General features: G+C 42.4%; 1 protein-coding gene across 4 annotated transcripts in view; it reads left to right on the plus strand.

Annotated features, from left to right (window-relative positions):
• DNAH3 (dynein axonemal heavy chain 3) overlaps window positions 1-16,835 on the plus strand; it is a 168,937-nt gene that overhangs the window by 141,117 nt on the left and 10,985 nt on the right. For all 4 annotated transcript variants that reach the window (XM_007084114.3, XM_042971395.1, XM_042971393.1 and 1 more), the window contains 4 exons: window positions 1,885-4,026; window positions 10,871-11,096; window positions 13,498-13,742; window positions 15,324-15,440. In XM_007084114.3, the coding sequence (XP_007084176.2) occupies window positions 1,885-4,026; window positions 10,871-11,096; window positions 13,498-13,742; window positions 15,324-15,440 (2,730 nt within the window). The remainder of the gene's footprint in view (window positions 1-1,884; window positions 4,027-10,870; window positions 11,097-13,497; window positions 13,743-15,323; window positions 15,441-16,835) is intronic.

A 16,835-nucleotide genomic window follows, 5' to 3' on the forward strand; every position in this document is an offset into this window, starting at 1 on the left:
TGTGTGTGTGTGTGTGTGTGTGTGTATTCAGCTTCCAGGTAATCTAAGGTGCAGCCAGCATGGAGAACTGCCAAGATACGCAAAGTATGGCCAAAGTCATGAAAGTTCATTCTCTTCTTGGATCACTTGATCAGCACAGGACCCACCATTCTCCTTTCTTTTTTTTTTTTTAATTGAAGTGAATTGTGTGTATTATTCATTTATCCCACACAACTTTAGCCAGAACATTAAGACGGAGCATAAGACCATTTAATTCATTTTGGGTACCTTGAATTTAAATGAACCAGATCATTTTCCTGAATGCAGACAAAAACCTTCATGAGAAATATTTGTTTGGTTACTGTGCTTGCATTAGAAACAGGACACATCTGACCTATTGTACTTAATATGATTTCTCAAGTATAACTTTTTTTTGATTAACCTGAGGTTGGCAAGTGTTTACAATGCTGTGAGCCAAAAGGGCTTCTAACTCATTTCCAGCATGTCAACAAAAGGGATGCAGCCCCAGGTGGGATCAAGACTCGCTCAGTCATTGGCAGGATGGGTGCTGAGGAGAATAAGGGCCCTGCTTTGTTTCTGGACAGGGCAAGGATGGCTTTTCTATAGTTACATGCTGCTTCCCCACCCTTGCTCTTTCTCTTGAGACTCACTCACAGGGACTGATTGGGTACCATCTAGCCCACCTCCCAGACTTCAAAAGGAGTATTCAGAGGCACCTGGGTGGTTCAGTCAGTTAAGCATCTGACTTCAGCTTAGGTCATGGCCTTATGGTTTGTGAGTCTGAGCCCCACATTGGGAGCCCCACAGCATGGAGCCCGTTTCAGATCCTCTGTCTCCCTCTTTCTGCCCCTCCCCCACTCTGTCACTCTCTGTCTCTCAAAAATAAATAAAACATTAAAATTACAGGTTGCATAAATGATGTAAAGGGAATCGACATTCCAGCAGCTGAGATGAAAGAAAATGCTGGGGGAGGGATAGAGTAGCCCAGTGTAGTGACAGAAATCTGGGGAAAGCTCTCAGTGGAAGTAACTTTAAAAAAAAATTGTTTTTAATGTTTATTTTTGAGGGAGAGAGAGACAGAGTGCAAACAGGGGAGGGGCAGAGAGAGAGGGAGACACAGAATCCGAAGTAGGCTCTATGCTCTGAGCTGTCAGCACAGAGCCTGATTCGAGTCTCGAACTCATGAAACGTGAGATATGGCCTTAGCTGAAGTCTGACATTTAACCCAATGAGCCACCCAGGTGCCCCTCAGTGGAGGTGACAATTGAACTGAAGTCTGGTTGAGAGCCAGCAGATGCTATTTACAGTTTAGGTCAAGGGCTTATGGTAGGGAAGCACTTAAGATCTTTGAGGAGTTGAAGAAGGTTCTGCCTGACTAAAGTCCAAGGAGCAAGGCCTCAAAGATGAGGTAGATGAGTTCAGTGGGCCTCCTGGACCATGGTAAGAAACTTAGATTTTTCTTTTTTTTTTTTAATTTAGATTTTATATTTTTAGAGCAATTTTAAGGTCACAGCAAAATTGAGAGAAGGGTACAGAGATTTCTCATATACCCCTAACCCACACACATGCATAGCATCCCCTGTTGTTGTAACAGAGTGGTACATTTGTTAAAATTGATGAACCTATTTTGACACATCATTAACACCCTGAGTCCATAGTTTATATTAGAGTTCACACTTGGTATTGTACATTTTATGGATTTGGACAAATATATAATGACATATATCCATCATTATGGTTATTAAACAGAGTATTTTCCGGCACTAAAAATGTTTGGTAGGACCTTGGATTTTTTTCCCCAAATATGAGTAGCCATTGCAAATCTTGAAGTCTCAGCCAGAATGTCTTAATAATAGTCCAATATCCATTTCTTGTTCCAAATAGGTAAAATGATAGAGGATTACTGGGGAGTTTCAAGAAAGATTCTTGGAGATCTGAAATTCTTGGAGAGTCTTAAGACATATGACAAAGACAACATCCCTCCAACGATCATGAAGCGGATCCGGGAAAGGTTCATCGATCACCCAGATTTCCAGCCAGCTGTCATTAAAAATGTGTCATCTGCCTGCGAAGGTCTGTGCAAGTGGGTGAGGGCCATGGAGGTGTATGATCGTGTGGCCAAAGTGGTGGCTCCCAAACGGGAGCGGCTGAGAGAGGCCGAGGGGAAGCTGGACGCACAGATGCAGAAACTGAACCAGAAGCGAGCAGAACTGAAGCTGGTGGAAGACCGCCTCCAGGCCCTGAATCTTGACTTTGAGGAGATGAACACCAAGAAAAGGACCTTGGAGGAAAACATTGAGATCTGCTCCCAGAAACTGATCAGAGCAGAAAAGCTGATCAGTGGTCTTGGGGGAGAGAAGGACAGATGGACAGAAGCCACCCGGCAGCTGGGGATCCGTTATACCAATCTAACAGGGGATGTGCTATTGTCCTCAGGGACTGTGGCTTACCTGGGGGCCTTTACAGTGGATTATCGGGCAAGGTGTCAGAAGCAGTGGTTGGCCCAGTGTAAGGACAAGGTCATCCCTGGCTCTAGTGACTTCAGTCTCAGCAACACATTAGGAGATCCTGTAAAAATCCGGGCCTGGCAGATTGCTGGGCTGCCCATTGACTCCTTCTCCATTGACAATGGCATCATTGTGTCCAATTCCAGACGCTGGGCCTTAATGATTGACCCTCAGGGGCAGGCCAATAAGTGGATCAAGAATATGGAGAAAGCAAATAAGCTCTCCGTCATCAAATTCTCAGATGCCAGCTATGTGAGGACGTTGGAAAACGCCCTGCAGTTTGGCACCCCCGTCCTGCTAGAAAATGTTGGAGAGGAGCTGGATGCATTTATTGAACCCATCTTGCTCAAGTCCACATTTAAGCAGCAAGGGGTTGAGTACATGAGGCTGGGTGAAAACATCATTGAATACTCCAGGGATTTTAAGTTATATATCACAACCCATTTGAGGAACCCACATTACCTCCCTGAAGTTGCTGTGAAAGTCTGCCTGCTCAACTTCATGATCACACCCTTAGGTCTCCAGGATCAGCTCCTTGGCATTGTGGCCGCCAAGGAGAAGCCAGAACTGGAAGAGAAGAAGAACGAGTTGATTGTAGAAAGCGCCAAGAACAAGAAACAGCTAAAAGAAATTGAAGATAAGATCTTGGAAGTCCTCTCCCTGTCTGAGGGCAACATCCTCGAGGATGAGACTGCCATCAAAGTTTTGTCCTCCTCCAAAATGCTGTCTGAGGAGATATCTGAGAAACAGAAAATTGCTTCAGTGACAGAAACACAGATTGATCAGACTCGGATGGGCTACAAGCCAGTGGCTGTCCATTCTGCCACCATCTTCTTCTGTATCTCTGACCTGGCCTACATCGAGCCAATGTACCAGTACTCCCTGACATGGTTCATAAACCTCTATGTGCATTCCCTGGCTCATAGCAATAAAAGTGAAGAACTGGACCGTCGCATTGAGTACATCATCGAACATTTTACCCTCAGCATCTACAACAATGTCTGCCGCTCTCTGTTTGAGAAGGACAAGCTACTTTTCTCTCTCCTCCTCACCATCGGCATCTTGAAAGAGAAAAAGCAAATTAATGAGGAGGTTTGGTATTTCCTTCTAACTGGAGGTGTCGCCCTGGACAACCCCTTCCCCAACCCAGTTCCTGAATGGCTGTCCGAGAAGGCGTGGGCGGAAGTGGTTCGTGCCTCGGCATTGCCCAAACTGAAAGGCCTGATGGAACATTTAGAACAAAATGCTGATGAGTGGAAGCTTATCTATGACTCCACCTGGCCCCATGAGGAGACATTCCCTGGATCTTGGAAGTTCCTTCAGGGATTGGAGAGGATGGTAATCCTACGATGTTTGCGGCCTGACAAAATGGTTCCAGCCATTCGGGAGTTCATCGCTGAGCACATGGGCAGTGTATACATTGAAGCCCCTACCTTTGATCTCCAGGAGTCCTACAATGATTCCAGTTGTTGTGCACCGTTGATTTTTGTGTTGTCTCCAGGTGCAGACCCAATGGCAGGTAAGGGCAGAATGTTGTGTGAAGAACATAAATACCCCAGGATGCATGAATGGATGACAACAGCGTGTCCCTTCCAGCAGGAATCTCAAACTCAGATGCTTTGAAATGTGAACAGTTAACAGGTGAAGGTGAGGGTGAGGCCACTGAAAATTTCTTTTCCCACCTAAAGAAAGCAGCTCCTCTTCAGCCCCGAAGCACCATGCCATCTGATAATGTGAGCCCAGGAAGGCTAGGTCACCTGATTTTTCAAGAGAAATCAGAAATGCAGAAATCACCCATTTTTACATCCTGATAACTCATTCAAATTCTTTCCTAAAAATTGTGAGGGCCAGACCAGGACTAGATTTAGCCTACTGGGTGGTAGTTTATCATCTTCGTCCTAAATCATTTTCTAATACTATTGCCTCTCTAAATTAGGCTTTTCTCTTTTCTTTTAATTTTTAAATTAAAGTTTTTTTTAATGTTGGTTTATTTTGAGAGAGAGGGGGCATCTGGGTGGCTCAGTCAGATAAGCATCCGACTTTGGCTCAGGTCATGGTCTCATGGTTCGAGAGTTCAAGCCCCATGTCGGGCTCTGTGCTGACAGCTCAGAGCCTGGAGCCTGCTTCAGATTCTGTCTCTCCCTGTCTTTCTGCCCCTCCCCACTTGGTGCTCTGTCTCTCTGTCTCTCAAAAAGATAGATAAACATTTAAAAAAGAAGAAACATAGAAAGTGAGAGAGTGTGTGCCTATGCATGCGTGTGAGTTGAGGGGCAGAGAGAGAGAGGGAGAGAGAGAATCCTAAGCAGGTTCTGCACTGACAGTGTGGAGCCCAAAGTGGGGCTCAAACTTATGAACTGTGAGATCATGACTGAACAGAAATCAAGAGTCAGATGCTCAACCAGCTGAACCACCCAGGTGCCCCCAATTAAAGTGTAATGACTAATACTGTGTATAACTGTATATAGTAAAAAAAAAAAAAAAAAAAAAAAAAAATCAATGTGGAAAAGTATAGGACTGTGGCTCCACCAGGGCCATTTTGCCCCCTCAAGGGACATTTGGCAAAGTGGTGAAACGTTTTTTTGTCACAAGTAGGGGGTGCTACTAGCATCCAGTAGATTGAGCCCAAGGACGCTACTAAACATCCTGCAGTGCACAGGACAATCCCCCGCAACAAAGGATTATTTGGCCCAAAATGTCAGTAGTGCTGAGGTTGAGAAACCCTTGTGTAGAGTGAAAGGTATATCTTCCTCCTAACCCTTTCAGAAGTAACCATTGTTACTGGTTTGTGTATCTTTCCAGAAATCAATTATTGCATATTAACAGTATGAGTTATTGACAGAAATAGATTTGTTTTCTGTTCCGCTGGATCTCAAAGCTTTCATTTTCTCTGTGGCTGAATGAAGAAAAGTACCAGAAATGCAAATGACAAGGTTGCCATTCTTTTGTAACCCCTGAGGTGTTTGACACTTATCCTGACCTGGATGGAAAGCTGGCAGCTGTGCACCAGGGAGGAAGTCGGAGGAGGGAGCTGAAACGAACTAGTACCCTTTCCACGCTCCCATACCACAGTGTTATTGTCAAAGATAAATTCATGGTCCCTTTCTAGTAGCTTTATTTTAACCCCTATGTCCTTTATGTGGCAGATTTAAATTAGAGCAATGAGGGTAAACCAGGAAAGGTAAAGAGAAATGGAGGAAAGGTCATAGTATGGTCTGTAAAATGATGATGTGCTGGCAAAGGATGGGCCAGTTGTGTCCAGTGGCATATGTTGCATATTCCTGTCTGTCTGTGCTAGAGGCCTGATCAGATTTAACTTGGATAACTTCCCAGGAGACCTCACGGGTACTGTGTCCCTTGTAGTGCCTCACACCAGGAAGCATATACTATCTGATTGTCTTTCCCTTTCTGATTAAGTTTTATCAGTGGACTCAGGCACTGTCATTGTGATCCACCTTCCCATTCTGCTTCCCTTGTAAAGTTTCCCATCAGCCTCACAGCTAATGTGATGGTTCTCAATCTTGGCTGCACAATGGAATCACCTAGTTTGAGGGGCAGGGGGCAGATTAAGAAAAACCTCCATGTGCATGCCACACCCTCAACCAATTAAATTAAAATCTTTGTCAATGAGGCTCAGGCATTGTGTTTTAGAAGCTTTTCAGGTAGGGGCGCCTGGGTGGCTCAGTTGGTTAAGTGTCCAACTTTGGCTCAGATTATGATCTCATGGTTCTTGGGTTTGAGCCCAGCATCAGGGTCTGTACTGATAGTTCAGAGCCTGGAGCCTGCTTCAGATTCTGTGTCTCCCTCTCTCTGCCCTTCCCCTGCTTGCGTGCTCTCTCTTGCTCTCTCTCTCTCTCTCTCTCTCTCTGTCTCAAAAATAAACAATCATTAAAAAAAGAAAAAAGTCTTTCAGATAATTCCAGTATGTTTTGGAAACAACTGACCTGATGATTTTAGTGGCCTTAAAAAAATCAATCCCCAGATCCATTATTTCATTAGGGCTACAAAATGGTATTTTAATTCTGTCAACTATGTTTGCATTTATTCGCTGGAACTCCTCTATGAAGAAAAATTTCCTTGGTCAACTCTTTGGTTTACTCTGACTATAGCTCGAAAAAGACCAGCAGAATAGACACTTGGTTCATTCTCTTGATTTCTCAAACTTCATATTAATAAATTAGTGCCCTGGTATCCTGTGAAGTTACTTAAGCAATAAGATTTTCTTTGTGCCATTGTGAATGCATAGATTTTAACATAGTGGGTGTTTCAAACATGGTGGTGTTTTATTATTTACTATTCTTTTTGGTTTTCAAATCATTCAGTCTCTAGCCTGTAGGGGCCCCTTCATGCCTAGTAGTTTTCACATAACCCCAGTGGTTTTATATAGCATCCTTGCCGTATAGAATTAACATGTATTCTGGGCTCATCTTGTACAGACATTTCTTTAAGGAACTCCAGTTCTTTCAAAACAGGCCACAGGATTTGGAAACCACAATATGAGTACTACTGGATAGATCATTGATTGCAGACCTTACTGCTCACTAATTCTTTCTGGCTGTCTCTACCCTGTGCTTTTAATCAGTACTTTGAGTTTTTATCTGCAGTGACAGTGCTTTCCATTTCTAGAAGTTTTATATGTTTTATTCCAAATCCATGTATTTCTTTTTTCGTAGGACTGTGAATTTTATTATGCTTTGTGGTCCTTCTTTATTGATTTTTAGATGTATTTCTTTCATGGTCTTTTTCAGAAATTATATTAATCTGCTAGGGCTGCTATAAATAAATATCAAAGACTCAGTGGTTTAAATAAGAGAGATTTATTTTCTCTCAATTCTGGAAACTAAACATCCAAAATCAAGGCATCGGCAGGGTTAATTTCTTCTGAGACCTTGGCTTGTTTGTGGCCAGTTTCTCCCTGTGTCATCTTCTCCCTATGTCTTTATATGGTCTTCTCTCTGTGAGTATGTCATTGTTCCAGTCTCCTCCTCTTTTAAGGACACCAGTCCTGTTGGATTAGGACCTGCCCTGTTGACCTCATTTTAACTTAATTACCTCTTTAAAGACCCCATCTCCAAATACAGCCACATTCTGAGGTCCTGGGAATTAGGGCTTCAACATATGGATTTGAAAGAGACATAATTGGGCTCATAACAGAGTTCATATATAATCTGTGGAGTATAAATTCTCCTGATTGTTTTATGTGCTATCCCTTATAGTGATATATTTCCTCATGTAGCTTGTAATTTTTTATTGTGAGTTCACAATCAGCAATCTTGTGTTCTTTTGTGGGAGTCTCCTAATACCTTGGGTTTTAGGAGTGCCCTAACAGAACGACTTTGCATATGCAAACACTGATGCCCCAGGGGGGGTTGCCACTCTAGATCAATTTTTTTAAGTTTATTTATTTATTTTGAGAGAGACAGAGACAACATGAGCAGGGTGGGGCAAACAGAGAGGGAGAGAGAAGCCCAAGCAGGCTCCACACTGTCACACGGAGTGCGTGACCTCACAGAGGCGCGTGCAGAGCCTGACACGGGGCTCAAACTCACGAAACCATGAGATCATGACCTGAGCCAAAATGGACAGTCGGGCACTTAACCAACTAAGCCACCCAGGTGCCCCCATTCTATAGCAATTTTATGGGAAATTTCTCAGTTGGGGAATCCCACCCACAGGTACTATAAACCCACACCCTTCATCCACATGTGGCATAGGCTTAGTGTTTTGTTTTCTCAGCAGAGAGTTATTTTTTCCACCAATGAGCTTCTGCATTGCTTCTAGACCAGTAGCCAGATTTCTGGCCACCTTAACATAAAGGTGCAGCCCTTTGAAGGTCCCAACTGTCTACAAAAGTCTCAGTTCTAGCCCCCCATTTCTTATGAGTGCAAAAGTTATGTGTCCACAATCACCCAACGTCCAGATTGGTTAAATAAAGTATGGTATATTCCAATCGTGAAATGCTATGTAACCATGAAAAAGAATAAGACTTTTCTGTATGTACAGGCATAACTTGTTTTATTGTGCTCTACCTTACTGCACTTTGCAGATCCGGTTTTTTTGTTTGTTTGTTTGTTTGTTTTGCACATTGAAGGTTTGTGGCAACCCTGCATCAAGCAACCTATCAGTTCCAGTTTTCTTGTTTTTTTTTTTAACGTTTATTTATTTTTGAGACAGAGAGAGACAGAGCATGAACAGGGGAGGGGCAGAGAGAGAGGGAGACACAGAATCTGAAACAGGCTCCAGGCTCTGAGCTGTCAGCACAGAGCCCGACGCGGGGCTCGAACTCACAGATCGTGAGATCATGACCTGAGCCGAAGTCGGACGCTTAACCGACCAAGCCACCCAGGCGCCCCAGTTTTCTTATTTTTTTAAGAGAACAAATCTACACATTTATGTATGTATGTATGTATGTATTTTTTTTAATGACAGAATGTCTAACTAAGGAGAGTTTTTTTTAGGAATATTTACTTATTTTTGAGAGTGAGAAAGCACATGTGTGCACACTAGCAGGGGAGGGACAGAGAGAGAGGGAGACAGAGGATCCGAAGCAGGCTCAGCACTGACAGCAGAGAGTCTGATGTGGGGCTTGAACTCACGAACTGGGAGATCATGACCTGAGCCGAAGTCGAATATTTGAGCAACCCGGGTACCTCTCAGTTAAGTTTAAATCCTTAAGGAGTACAGCATCACACAGATTTTTGTGGTCAGTGGCCTTAGCAGGAAGGTTGCTTTGAAACTTGGCACAAAACATGGCACTGTTTCCATGAGCATGAATTACTTTTCCCCAGAGTACTCTGGTTTTCTTCAGTTTGCCACCAGGAATTACTGTGTTGTTCTTTGCTTTGTACACATAAGCACATCTCTTGCGTAGATAGAATTCAGTTTCATGTTGAGCATAAACACCTTCAATTTTAAGAAGTGCCGTGTGCTCCCTCTGGTTCCAAAGAAAATTGGCCTTGGACCACAGCCTTCCAGACATATTTGTCGTTTTAGGAGTCCTGTTTCCAGCAGGCCGCCACAGGCTCCAAGATGACAGGAAGAGTATTGGTGCCATTTTTCCAACAACATTTGCTCACTTCATGTCTCTGGGTCACATTTTGGTAATTCTTGGCAATATTTCAAACTTTTCCATTGTTTTTCATGGTGATCTGTGATCAGTGATTGTAACTTACTGAAAGCTCAGATGATAGCATTTTTTAGCAATAAAATATTTTTAAATTAAGGTACATACATTGTTTCTTAGACATAATACTACTGCAAACTTAGTGGGTAATATTGTAGTGTAAACATAACTTTTATATGCACTGGGAGGCCAAAAAAAATCATTTGCTCATTTTATTGCATCATTCACTTTATTGCGATGGTTTGGAACCAAACCCGCAATATCTCTGAGCTGTGCCTGTATTGATGTGGAAAACATCTAAGTGAAAGAAGCAAGTGTAGTATTCTGCAGTTCACATAATAGTATATATGCATTTATTTAATGCATAAAATATGTTTGGAAGGATTCACAAAAAGCTAGTAACATTGGCTGCCTCAGAGGAAAAGAGAAGAGAAAGAGACTTACTTGAAATTTCACTGTACAAATGCCTATTTTTCTAGTAAAATACATTTGTAACAACCCAGTTTCTAGTTCTTTGGTTGTGTGTTCATCTCTTTAGTTTTGAGTTCCCTCTTCATTTTTGGCACCTGGGAAATTCTGTCTCTCAGACTCTGTTTTTTTGTTGTTGTTGTTATTGTTTGTATTATATAATTCAGTTTGTAATTTTTTTAAATAAAGAATGCCTGGGGCACCTGGCTGGCTCAGTTCAAAGAGAATGAGGCTCTTCATCTTGGGGTCATGAGTTCAAGCTCCATGCTGCGGGTAGAGATTACTTTAAAAAAAAAACTTAGAGGGGCTCCTGGGTGGCTCAGTTGGTTGGTTAAGCATCTGACTTTGGCTCAGGTCATGATCTTGTGGTTCGTGGGCTCAAGCCCCAGGCTGGGCTCTGTGCTGACAGCTCAGAGCCTGGAGCCTGCTTCTGTGTCTCCCTCTCTCTCTGCCTGTCCCCTTCTCATGTTCTCTCTCTCCCTCTCTCTCTCTCTCTCTCTCTCTCTCAAAAATAAATAAACATTTTTTTAAACTTAAAAAAAAGAATGTCTATGTATTCAGAACAAAAGAGGAATCAATAGTAGCTTCATTCATCCTCTTAAAAGAAGTCTAAATCTTCCCCATAGAGATGCTTATTTTTGTAATTGACAGAAGCCAGTGAGTTTCTTTCTGAGTCCAGAATTTTGATGTAGCCCTTCTTTCTGCATAGTCCCTGTTAATATGGTCTTAGCTGGCCTGTCCTCTTTCAAAAAAACCCTTTTCTTCCTGGTCTCAGGCCTGCTGAAGTTTGCTGATGATCTTGGCATGGGAGGCACCAGAACACAGACCATCTCCCTTGGCCAAGGCCAAGGCTCAATTGCTGCCAAAATGATCAACACTGCCATCAAAGATGGCACCTGGGTGGTATTACAGAACTGCCACCTGGCCACAAGCTGGATGCCTACACTGGAGAAGATCTGTGAGGAGGTGATTGTTCCTGAAAGCACTAACATCAGATTCAGGTGAGGTGCTGCCCCACCACTACCTGTTTCCGGGCCCCAATCTTGAGCTCCAGATGTCATGCTGGTGGCTGGGAGTGCAAAGATGAGCAAACGCAGTTCTCATCTAGCAGAAAACAGACCATGGATGAATGATGTTGATGCCATGCAGTACCTGCTGTACTCGTTTGAATAAGAACCCTGGAGCACAGAAAAGGGAAGGGAAAGCTGGGGAGTGCCTAGAGGCCTGACAGTTGCCTGGGGTTTTGAAAGATGATCGTTTTGCAGGAAGGACATTCCAGCTGGAAGGGATAGCATCTATAAAAGCAAAGATGCATATGAAGGAAACACTGAGAAGTTATTCTATGAATATGGGGTATATACTATGAGAAGTTGTTGGGGGATATAATAGGAGATGTGTCTGGGAAAGTAGATTAAATGTCAGTAAATCTGATTTTTAAAATTGTCATGAAAGAAATCTCACCTGTAGTGTAGGCACCAATGTCCATGCTGCTCTAACCTGTATTTCTTGGGCTCTGTGGAATTTTAATCAATACTAGAAAGAGCTACCTATTTTTTGTGTGAATTTTAAAGCCTAGCAAAACTGGGCCTCAATTTTTGCGTATACAAAATGATGAGATGAACCAGACAGACTTCAAAGCCCTTTTCAACTCAAATGTTCTCTTATTCCAGGCAAGAGGTCAGCGAACTACAGGCTGTAGTTCAAATACAGCCTGCTACCTGATTTGTATGGCCTATATGCTAAGAAGAGTTTTTACATTTTTAGATGGTTGAAAAAAAATCAAAACAACAATATTTCATGACACATGAAAATTATATGAAATTCAAATTTCAGTGTCCATAAATAAAGTTTTATTGAAATAGAGCCATGCTCATTCATATCCTGTCTATTGTGACTGCTTTCACAATATAAGTAGTTCTAACCGAAACCATATGGCCTGCAGAGCCTAAAAATTTACTCTTTGACCTTTTACAGGAAAGGTTTGCCAATTCCTGTTCTAGGCTACAAAGTTTGCTGGTTATTTTTTCTTTCTTTCTTTCTTTCTTTCTTTCTTTCTTTCTTTCTTTCTTTCTTTCTTCCTTTCTTCCTTTCTTCCTTTCTTCCTTTCTTCCTTTCTTTTTAATGTTTATTTTTGAGAGAGAGAGGGCACAAGTGGGGGAGGGGCAGAGAGAGAGGGAGACACAGAATCCAAAGCAGGCTCCGGGCTCTGAGCTATTAGCACAGAGCCCGACCCACGGCTTGAACTCACAAGCCATGAGATCATGACCTGAGCAAAAGTCAGATGCTTAACTCAGGTGCCCCTGGTTATTTTCATTTTAGTCATGTTTGCCTGAAAATAGGAAAGTGTTTGGTGTTTATTTACAAAGCCAGATTAGGCCATGGTTTATTATATACATGTAAGACTCCTATAAAATCCATAGAAGAGTTTAAAGGAATCCAATTAGTTTCAGGAATTCTGTTTGGTTTGGGATGGTGACTTGATTAAGTACCATCAATGATACAATGAACATTGAACAAAAAATTATTTATGCTGATATTATGGTCTTCTGTAATATGATCCTAACACAAAGTTATTACCCCAAGTGCCTATAGGAGCCAGGAATAACATATAAGAATGAAGAGGACTTGGCCACAGGAGATATTCCAGTTCCCACAGTACAGTGGCAGTCATCATGGGCAGTCAGCCTCAGTGTTGGACATCAACGGAGAGTGGTGGGGACTGCAGTGAACTAGAGGCCCATGCATGACCTTTAGAGAAGAGCAGTGACTACCTAATACCAAGTGACTATTGCCATGCAGGAATGCAGGCCCCTTGTGTTCAGATTTTCTCATTATTTTAAAGGGAAGATGGGAATCTAGAATTTTAAAAGAAAGTCCCAGTTTTTTTAAAAGTTGGCAGCTACTTCAAACCATGTTGTAGCCTTGTGTTGGTTTGCATGGTATGAGCTAAATATCACCTAACTGCAGCCTGAAGTCAGACCTCAATCTACCTGTTTATGGCCTCTTCCCTTCCCTCCTGGCAACTCCTGGGGTGCCAGGTATCATACTGACCTAGTAGATTCTCAGGTAGTCTTGCAGGGGAGGAATATGGTGTGGTGTTTAAGATGGCCTTTGGAGTCAAGGAGCCTGAGTTCACATCCCATTTCAGTTGCTTCTAAGTGGTGTGTCCTTGAAAAGTCCAGTTGACCTCTGCATGCCTCCGTTTCCTCCCTGGTATAAGGGAATAGCTAATCCCTTCACATAGGGTGGCTGAGAGGCTCAAGGAAGGGACATACATTAAATTCTTATCATGGGGTTTGGCATCCAGTAGTGCTTAATAAATGGTGGCTATTATTTTTTGTTATCGCTTTTTAATATAACTTACTGCATTGCTCTAAATAGTTAGATCTGTTGTTCTTCCAGACTCTGGTTAACCAGCTATCCATCAGAGAAATTTCCAGTCAGCATTCTCCAAAATGGGATCAAAATGACCAACGAGCCCCCCAAAGGGCTGCGGGCCAACCTTTTGCGCTCCTATCTCAATGACCCCATCTCGGACCCCGTGTTTTTCCAAAGCTGTACAAAGGCAGTCATATGGCAGAAGCTGTTGTTCGGGCTATGTTTCTTCCACGCCATTGTTCAAGAAAGGAGAAACTTTGGACCCTTAGGTAAGTGATGACAGTGTACCTGGGCTGCTGGGGCACAGATCACAGACAAATGCAGGTATGTGTTCAAGTTTATACTCCGATAAGGTTGCCAGTAAAATGCTGTATAAGTATATTCCATGTAATATTTGGGACATACTTAGACTAAACATGATTTGTTTAAGTGAAATTAAAATTTCACTGACTGTCCTGTATTTTTATTTGATAAATTTGACAACCCTATAATTAGGTCACTATCAATGTCAAGAAAAGAGATGTTGCTCCAAAATTAGAGGTCTCCTAATTATTGAAGTAATATGTTAATGAAAAAATTGTAAGCCCTTCCCTTTGGTGAGTATTTGCCTATCTTAGGTACAATGGCCATTTTCCAGGGAGTTGTCACCAGGTAATTTATGAAATTTTGAGTAGTTCTCTAAACATGTGCATAACAATGAAGGAAGTACAACTGGGACATTTGCCTGTGCTTCTTCTTGAAAAACTAAAAATAAATTTCATTATTAACATATCCTGTCCATGGCCTAACTTACTACTTTATCTTAACTTAATGCTGTTGTTAGAGCAGAACATCCAACTGCTAAATACAGATTCCATATCCACATGGTTTAAAGGTTGGGCTACCTCTGATTTTGTTCAACAGCCTTGAAATGGCCCAAGGCGATGTATTTTCAGCTGTTCTTTTGGCTTGAATATGGAGACAAACTGTCCTCTTGGTGATTCTCTCTGAGCATCTTCTTCCTTTCCTTCTCCCACCACCCACAGCCCCTGTTAGCTTCCCAGACCACCTGACCATTCCACTGAGGGGTACAGGGATGACACAGCCTGGGCTGGACACTCCCACCACATCTGTGTTTCATATACCATATTCTCCCACCACTATTCTCCCACCCATGCCAGATCTCCAAAAATCCATGTAAGAGTTTGGCTTGGAGCCAACAGGCCAGTTGTGGGTTTTTTTGCCAGAACACGAATTTTTTATTTTGCTAAATTTTTATTTGCATGTAAATGTTCAGGAGGAGATTAAATGTCCCTGCAGAGCACACATCCCACTGAACTCTGCTGTCTTACACTGTGCCCACTTCACATATTTATGTCACTTTTCCAGCCCCTCTGGGCATTTATCATTATACCCTTGAAAATACCCTTGATAGTTTCTTCAAGGCTGGCCATCCCATTTTTCCCATGAGCATGAGGAGGGGAATTCTCCAAGCTGATTTAGTTCTGTTGCCTAATCATAAGATATTGCTCTCTAGCTATGCTTTAGTGTTATTTTTGGAACCCTGTGCATTACCACAGTATTCCAGCCAGGGTGAATTATTCTCATTCCACAAATCCCAGCATATTAACATCTACCTTAACAAATGGGGAGATCCATAAGAAAATTGATTTTAGAATGGATGTTTTCTCAGGCAGAATGACTCCCACATTGGCAGTAAATGTCAAGGCTAATAGTTGGCCTGGTACTTGATATTCATGGGGCTGAAAGAGGCTGCTGCTCCACATGATGCTTAACTCTACAGCTCAATGTCTGAGTGGAATTATGAGCTCTTGGCACTGAAGTCTCTAATTCTTCTATGCTTTGTGCAGGCTGGAATATTCCTTATGAATTCAATGAATCTGACCTGCGGATTAGTATGCGGCAGATCCAGATGTTTCTGAACGACTACAAGGAGGTGCCATTTGATGCTCTGACTTACCTGACAGGTATTTCTGGGAGGAAGCTTTGCAGTTATAAATGTCCAGTATCCTACTCCACCCCTCTGCTCTTCTGGTTCCACCTCCATTCATTTATTTACTCAATCATTCTTTCAACAAACATTGAGCTCTTACTAATGCTGGCCACCATGACAGATATTATAAAAAACGAAGACACAATTCCTACCTTCAAGTGGCTCACAGTCCACAAAGGAAAAAATATATATAAAGAAATAAATGACAATACAGTCATAAATTCAGCAAGGGAAACATTTATAAAGATGAAAGGCAACGCAGTGATTAAATCTCAGGGATGGGGTAGGGGGTAATCATGGAATACTTCCTGAAGGCATAAAGGATGGGTTTTGAGGGATGAATAGGAGTTTTACAAGTGGAAGAAGAAAGCAGGGTAGGCAGTGGGAAAAAAGGAGAACGTTCCCAGCACAGGTATCCTAAAGTGAAAACATCACTTGCTGTTTTATATTAAAGCAGTCTACAGTGACCTTTTATTAGTCACTCAGATATTTACTAGTACATGATATAGAAGAATGTAAATGGATAGAACTTGGTTGCTTCCCTCATGGAACACATCATGTAGGCCCAGAGATAGGAGATAAAATATAGATGGGTAAAGCGAGTGGAATACCATGGCGAAAGGTCAAAATGCAGCACAGTTGGAAAACCCTGGTGTCTTCAATATTACGGGGGCACCTGGGTGGCTCAGTCGGTTAAGCGTCCGACTTCGGCTCAGGTCATGATCTCGCGGTTTGTGAGTTCGAGCCCCTCGTCGGGCTTTGTGCTAACAGCGTGGAGCCTGGGGCCTGCTTCAGATTCTGTGTCTCCCTTTCTCTCTGCCCCTCCCCCACTCATGCTCTGTCTCTGTCTCAGAAATAAAAACATTAAAAAAAAATTTTTTTTTTAAAGATTACATACAAGTTCCTTCCTCAGCTCCATATGTTAAGGAGTTTGTGTGGATCCTTTCCCCGATTGTGTGGCAGATGCTCCATATATACACAATCATCACCTTGAGTCTTCACAGTAACCTTATGAGCTTCATGTTAGTGACCCCATTTTAGAGTCAATGAGACTGAGGCCTTAGAGCAGTGGTTCTCAACAAAGGGCAGTTTTGTCCCCCAGGGGACATTTGGCAATGTCTGGAGACATTTTTGCTTGCCACCACTAAATAGAGATGCTACTGGGTAGAGGCCAGGGATGCTGCTGAACACCCCACAACGCATAGAACAACCCTCACCACACAGAACTATCCAGTACAACTTGTTAATACTGCTAAGATTGAGAAATCGTACTTCAGAGTGATTAAGTTCGGTTGTAAAAGGTCACGTAGACCTTACTTAACGCAGTACACTGTCCCCTAAAATGAAACCCCAAGTGACATGCACAACA

The sequence above is a fragment of the Panthera tigris genome, chromosome E3 (assembly GCF_018350195.1).
Source record: "Panthera tigris isolate Pti1 chromosome E3, P.tigris_Pti1_mat1.1, whole genome shotgun sequence".
NCBI classification, from domain to species: domain Eukaryota; kingdom Metazoa; phylum Chordata; class Mammalia; order Carnivora; family Felidae; genus Panthera; species Panthera tigris.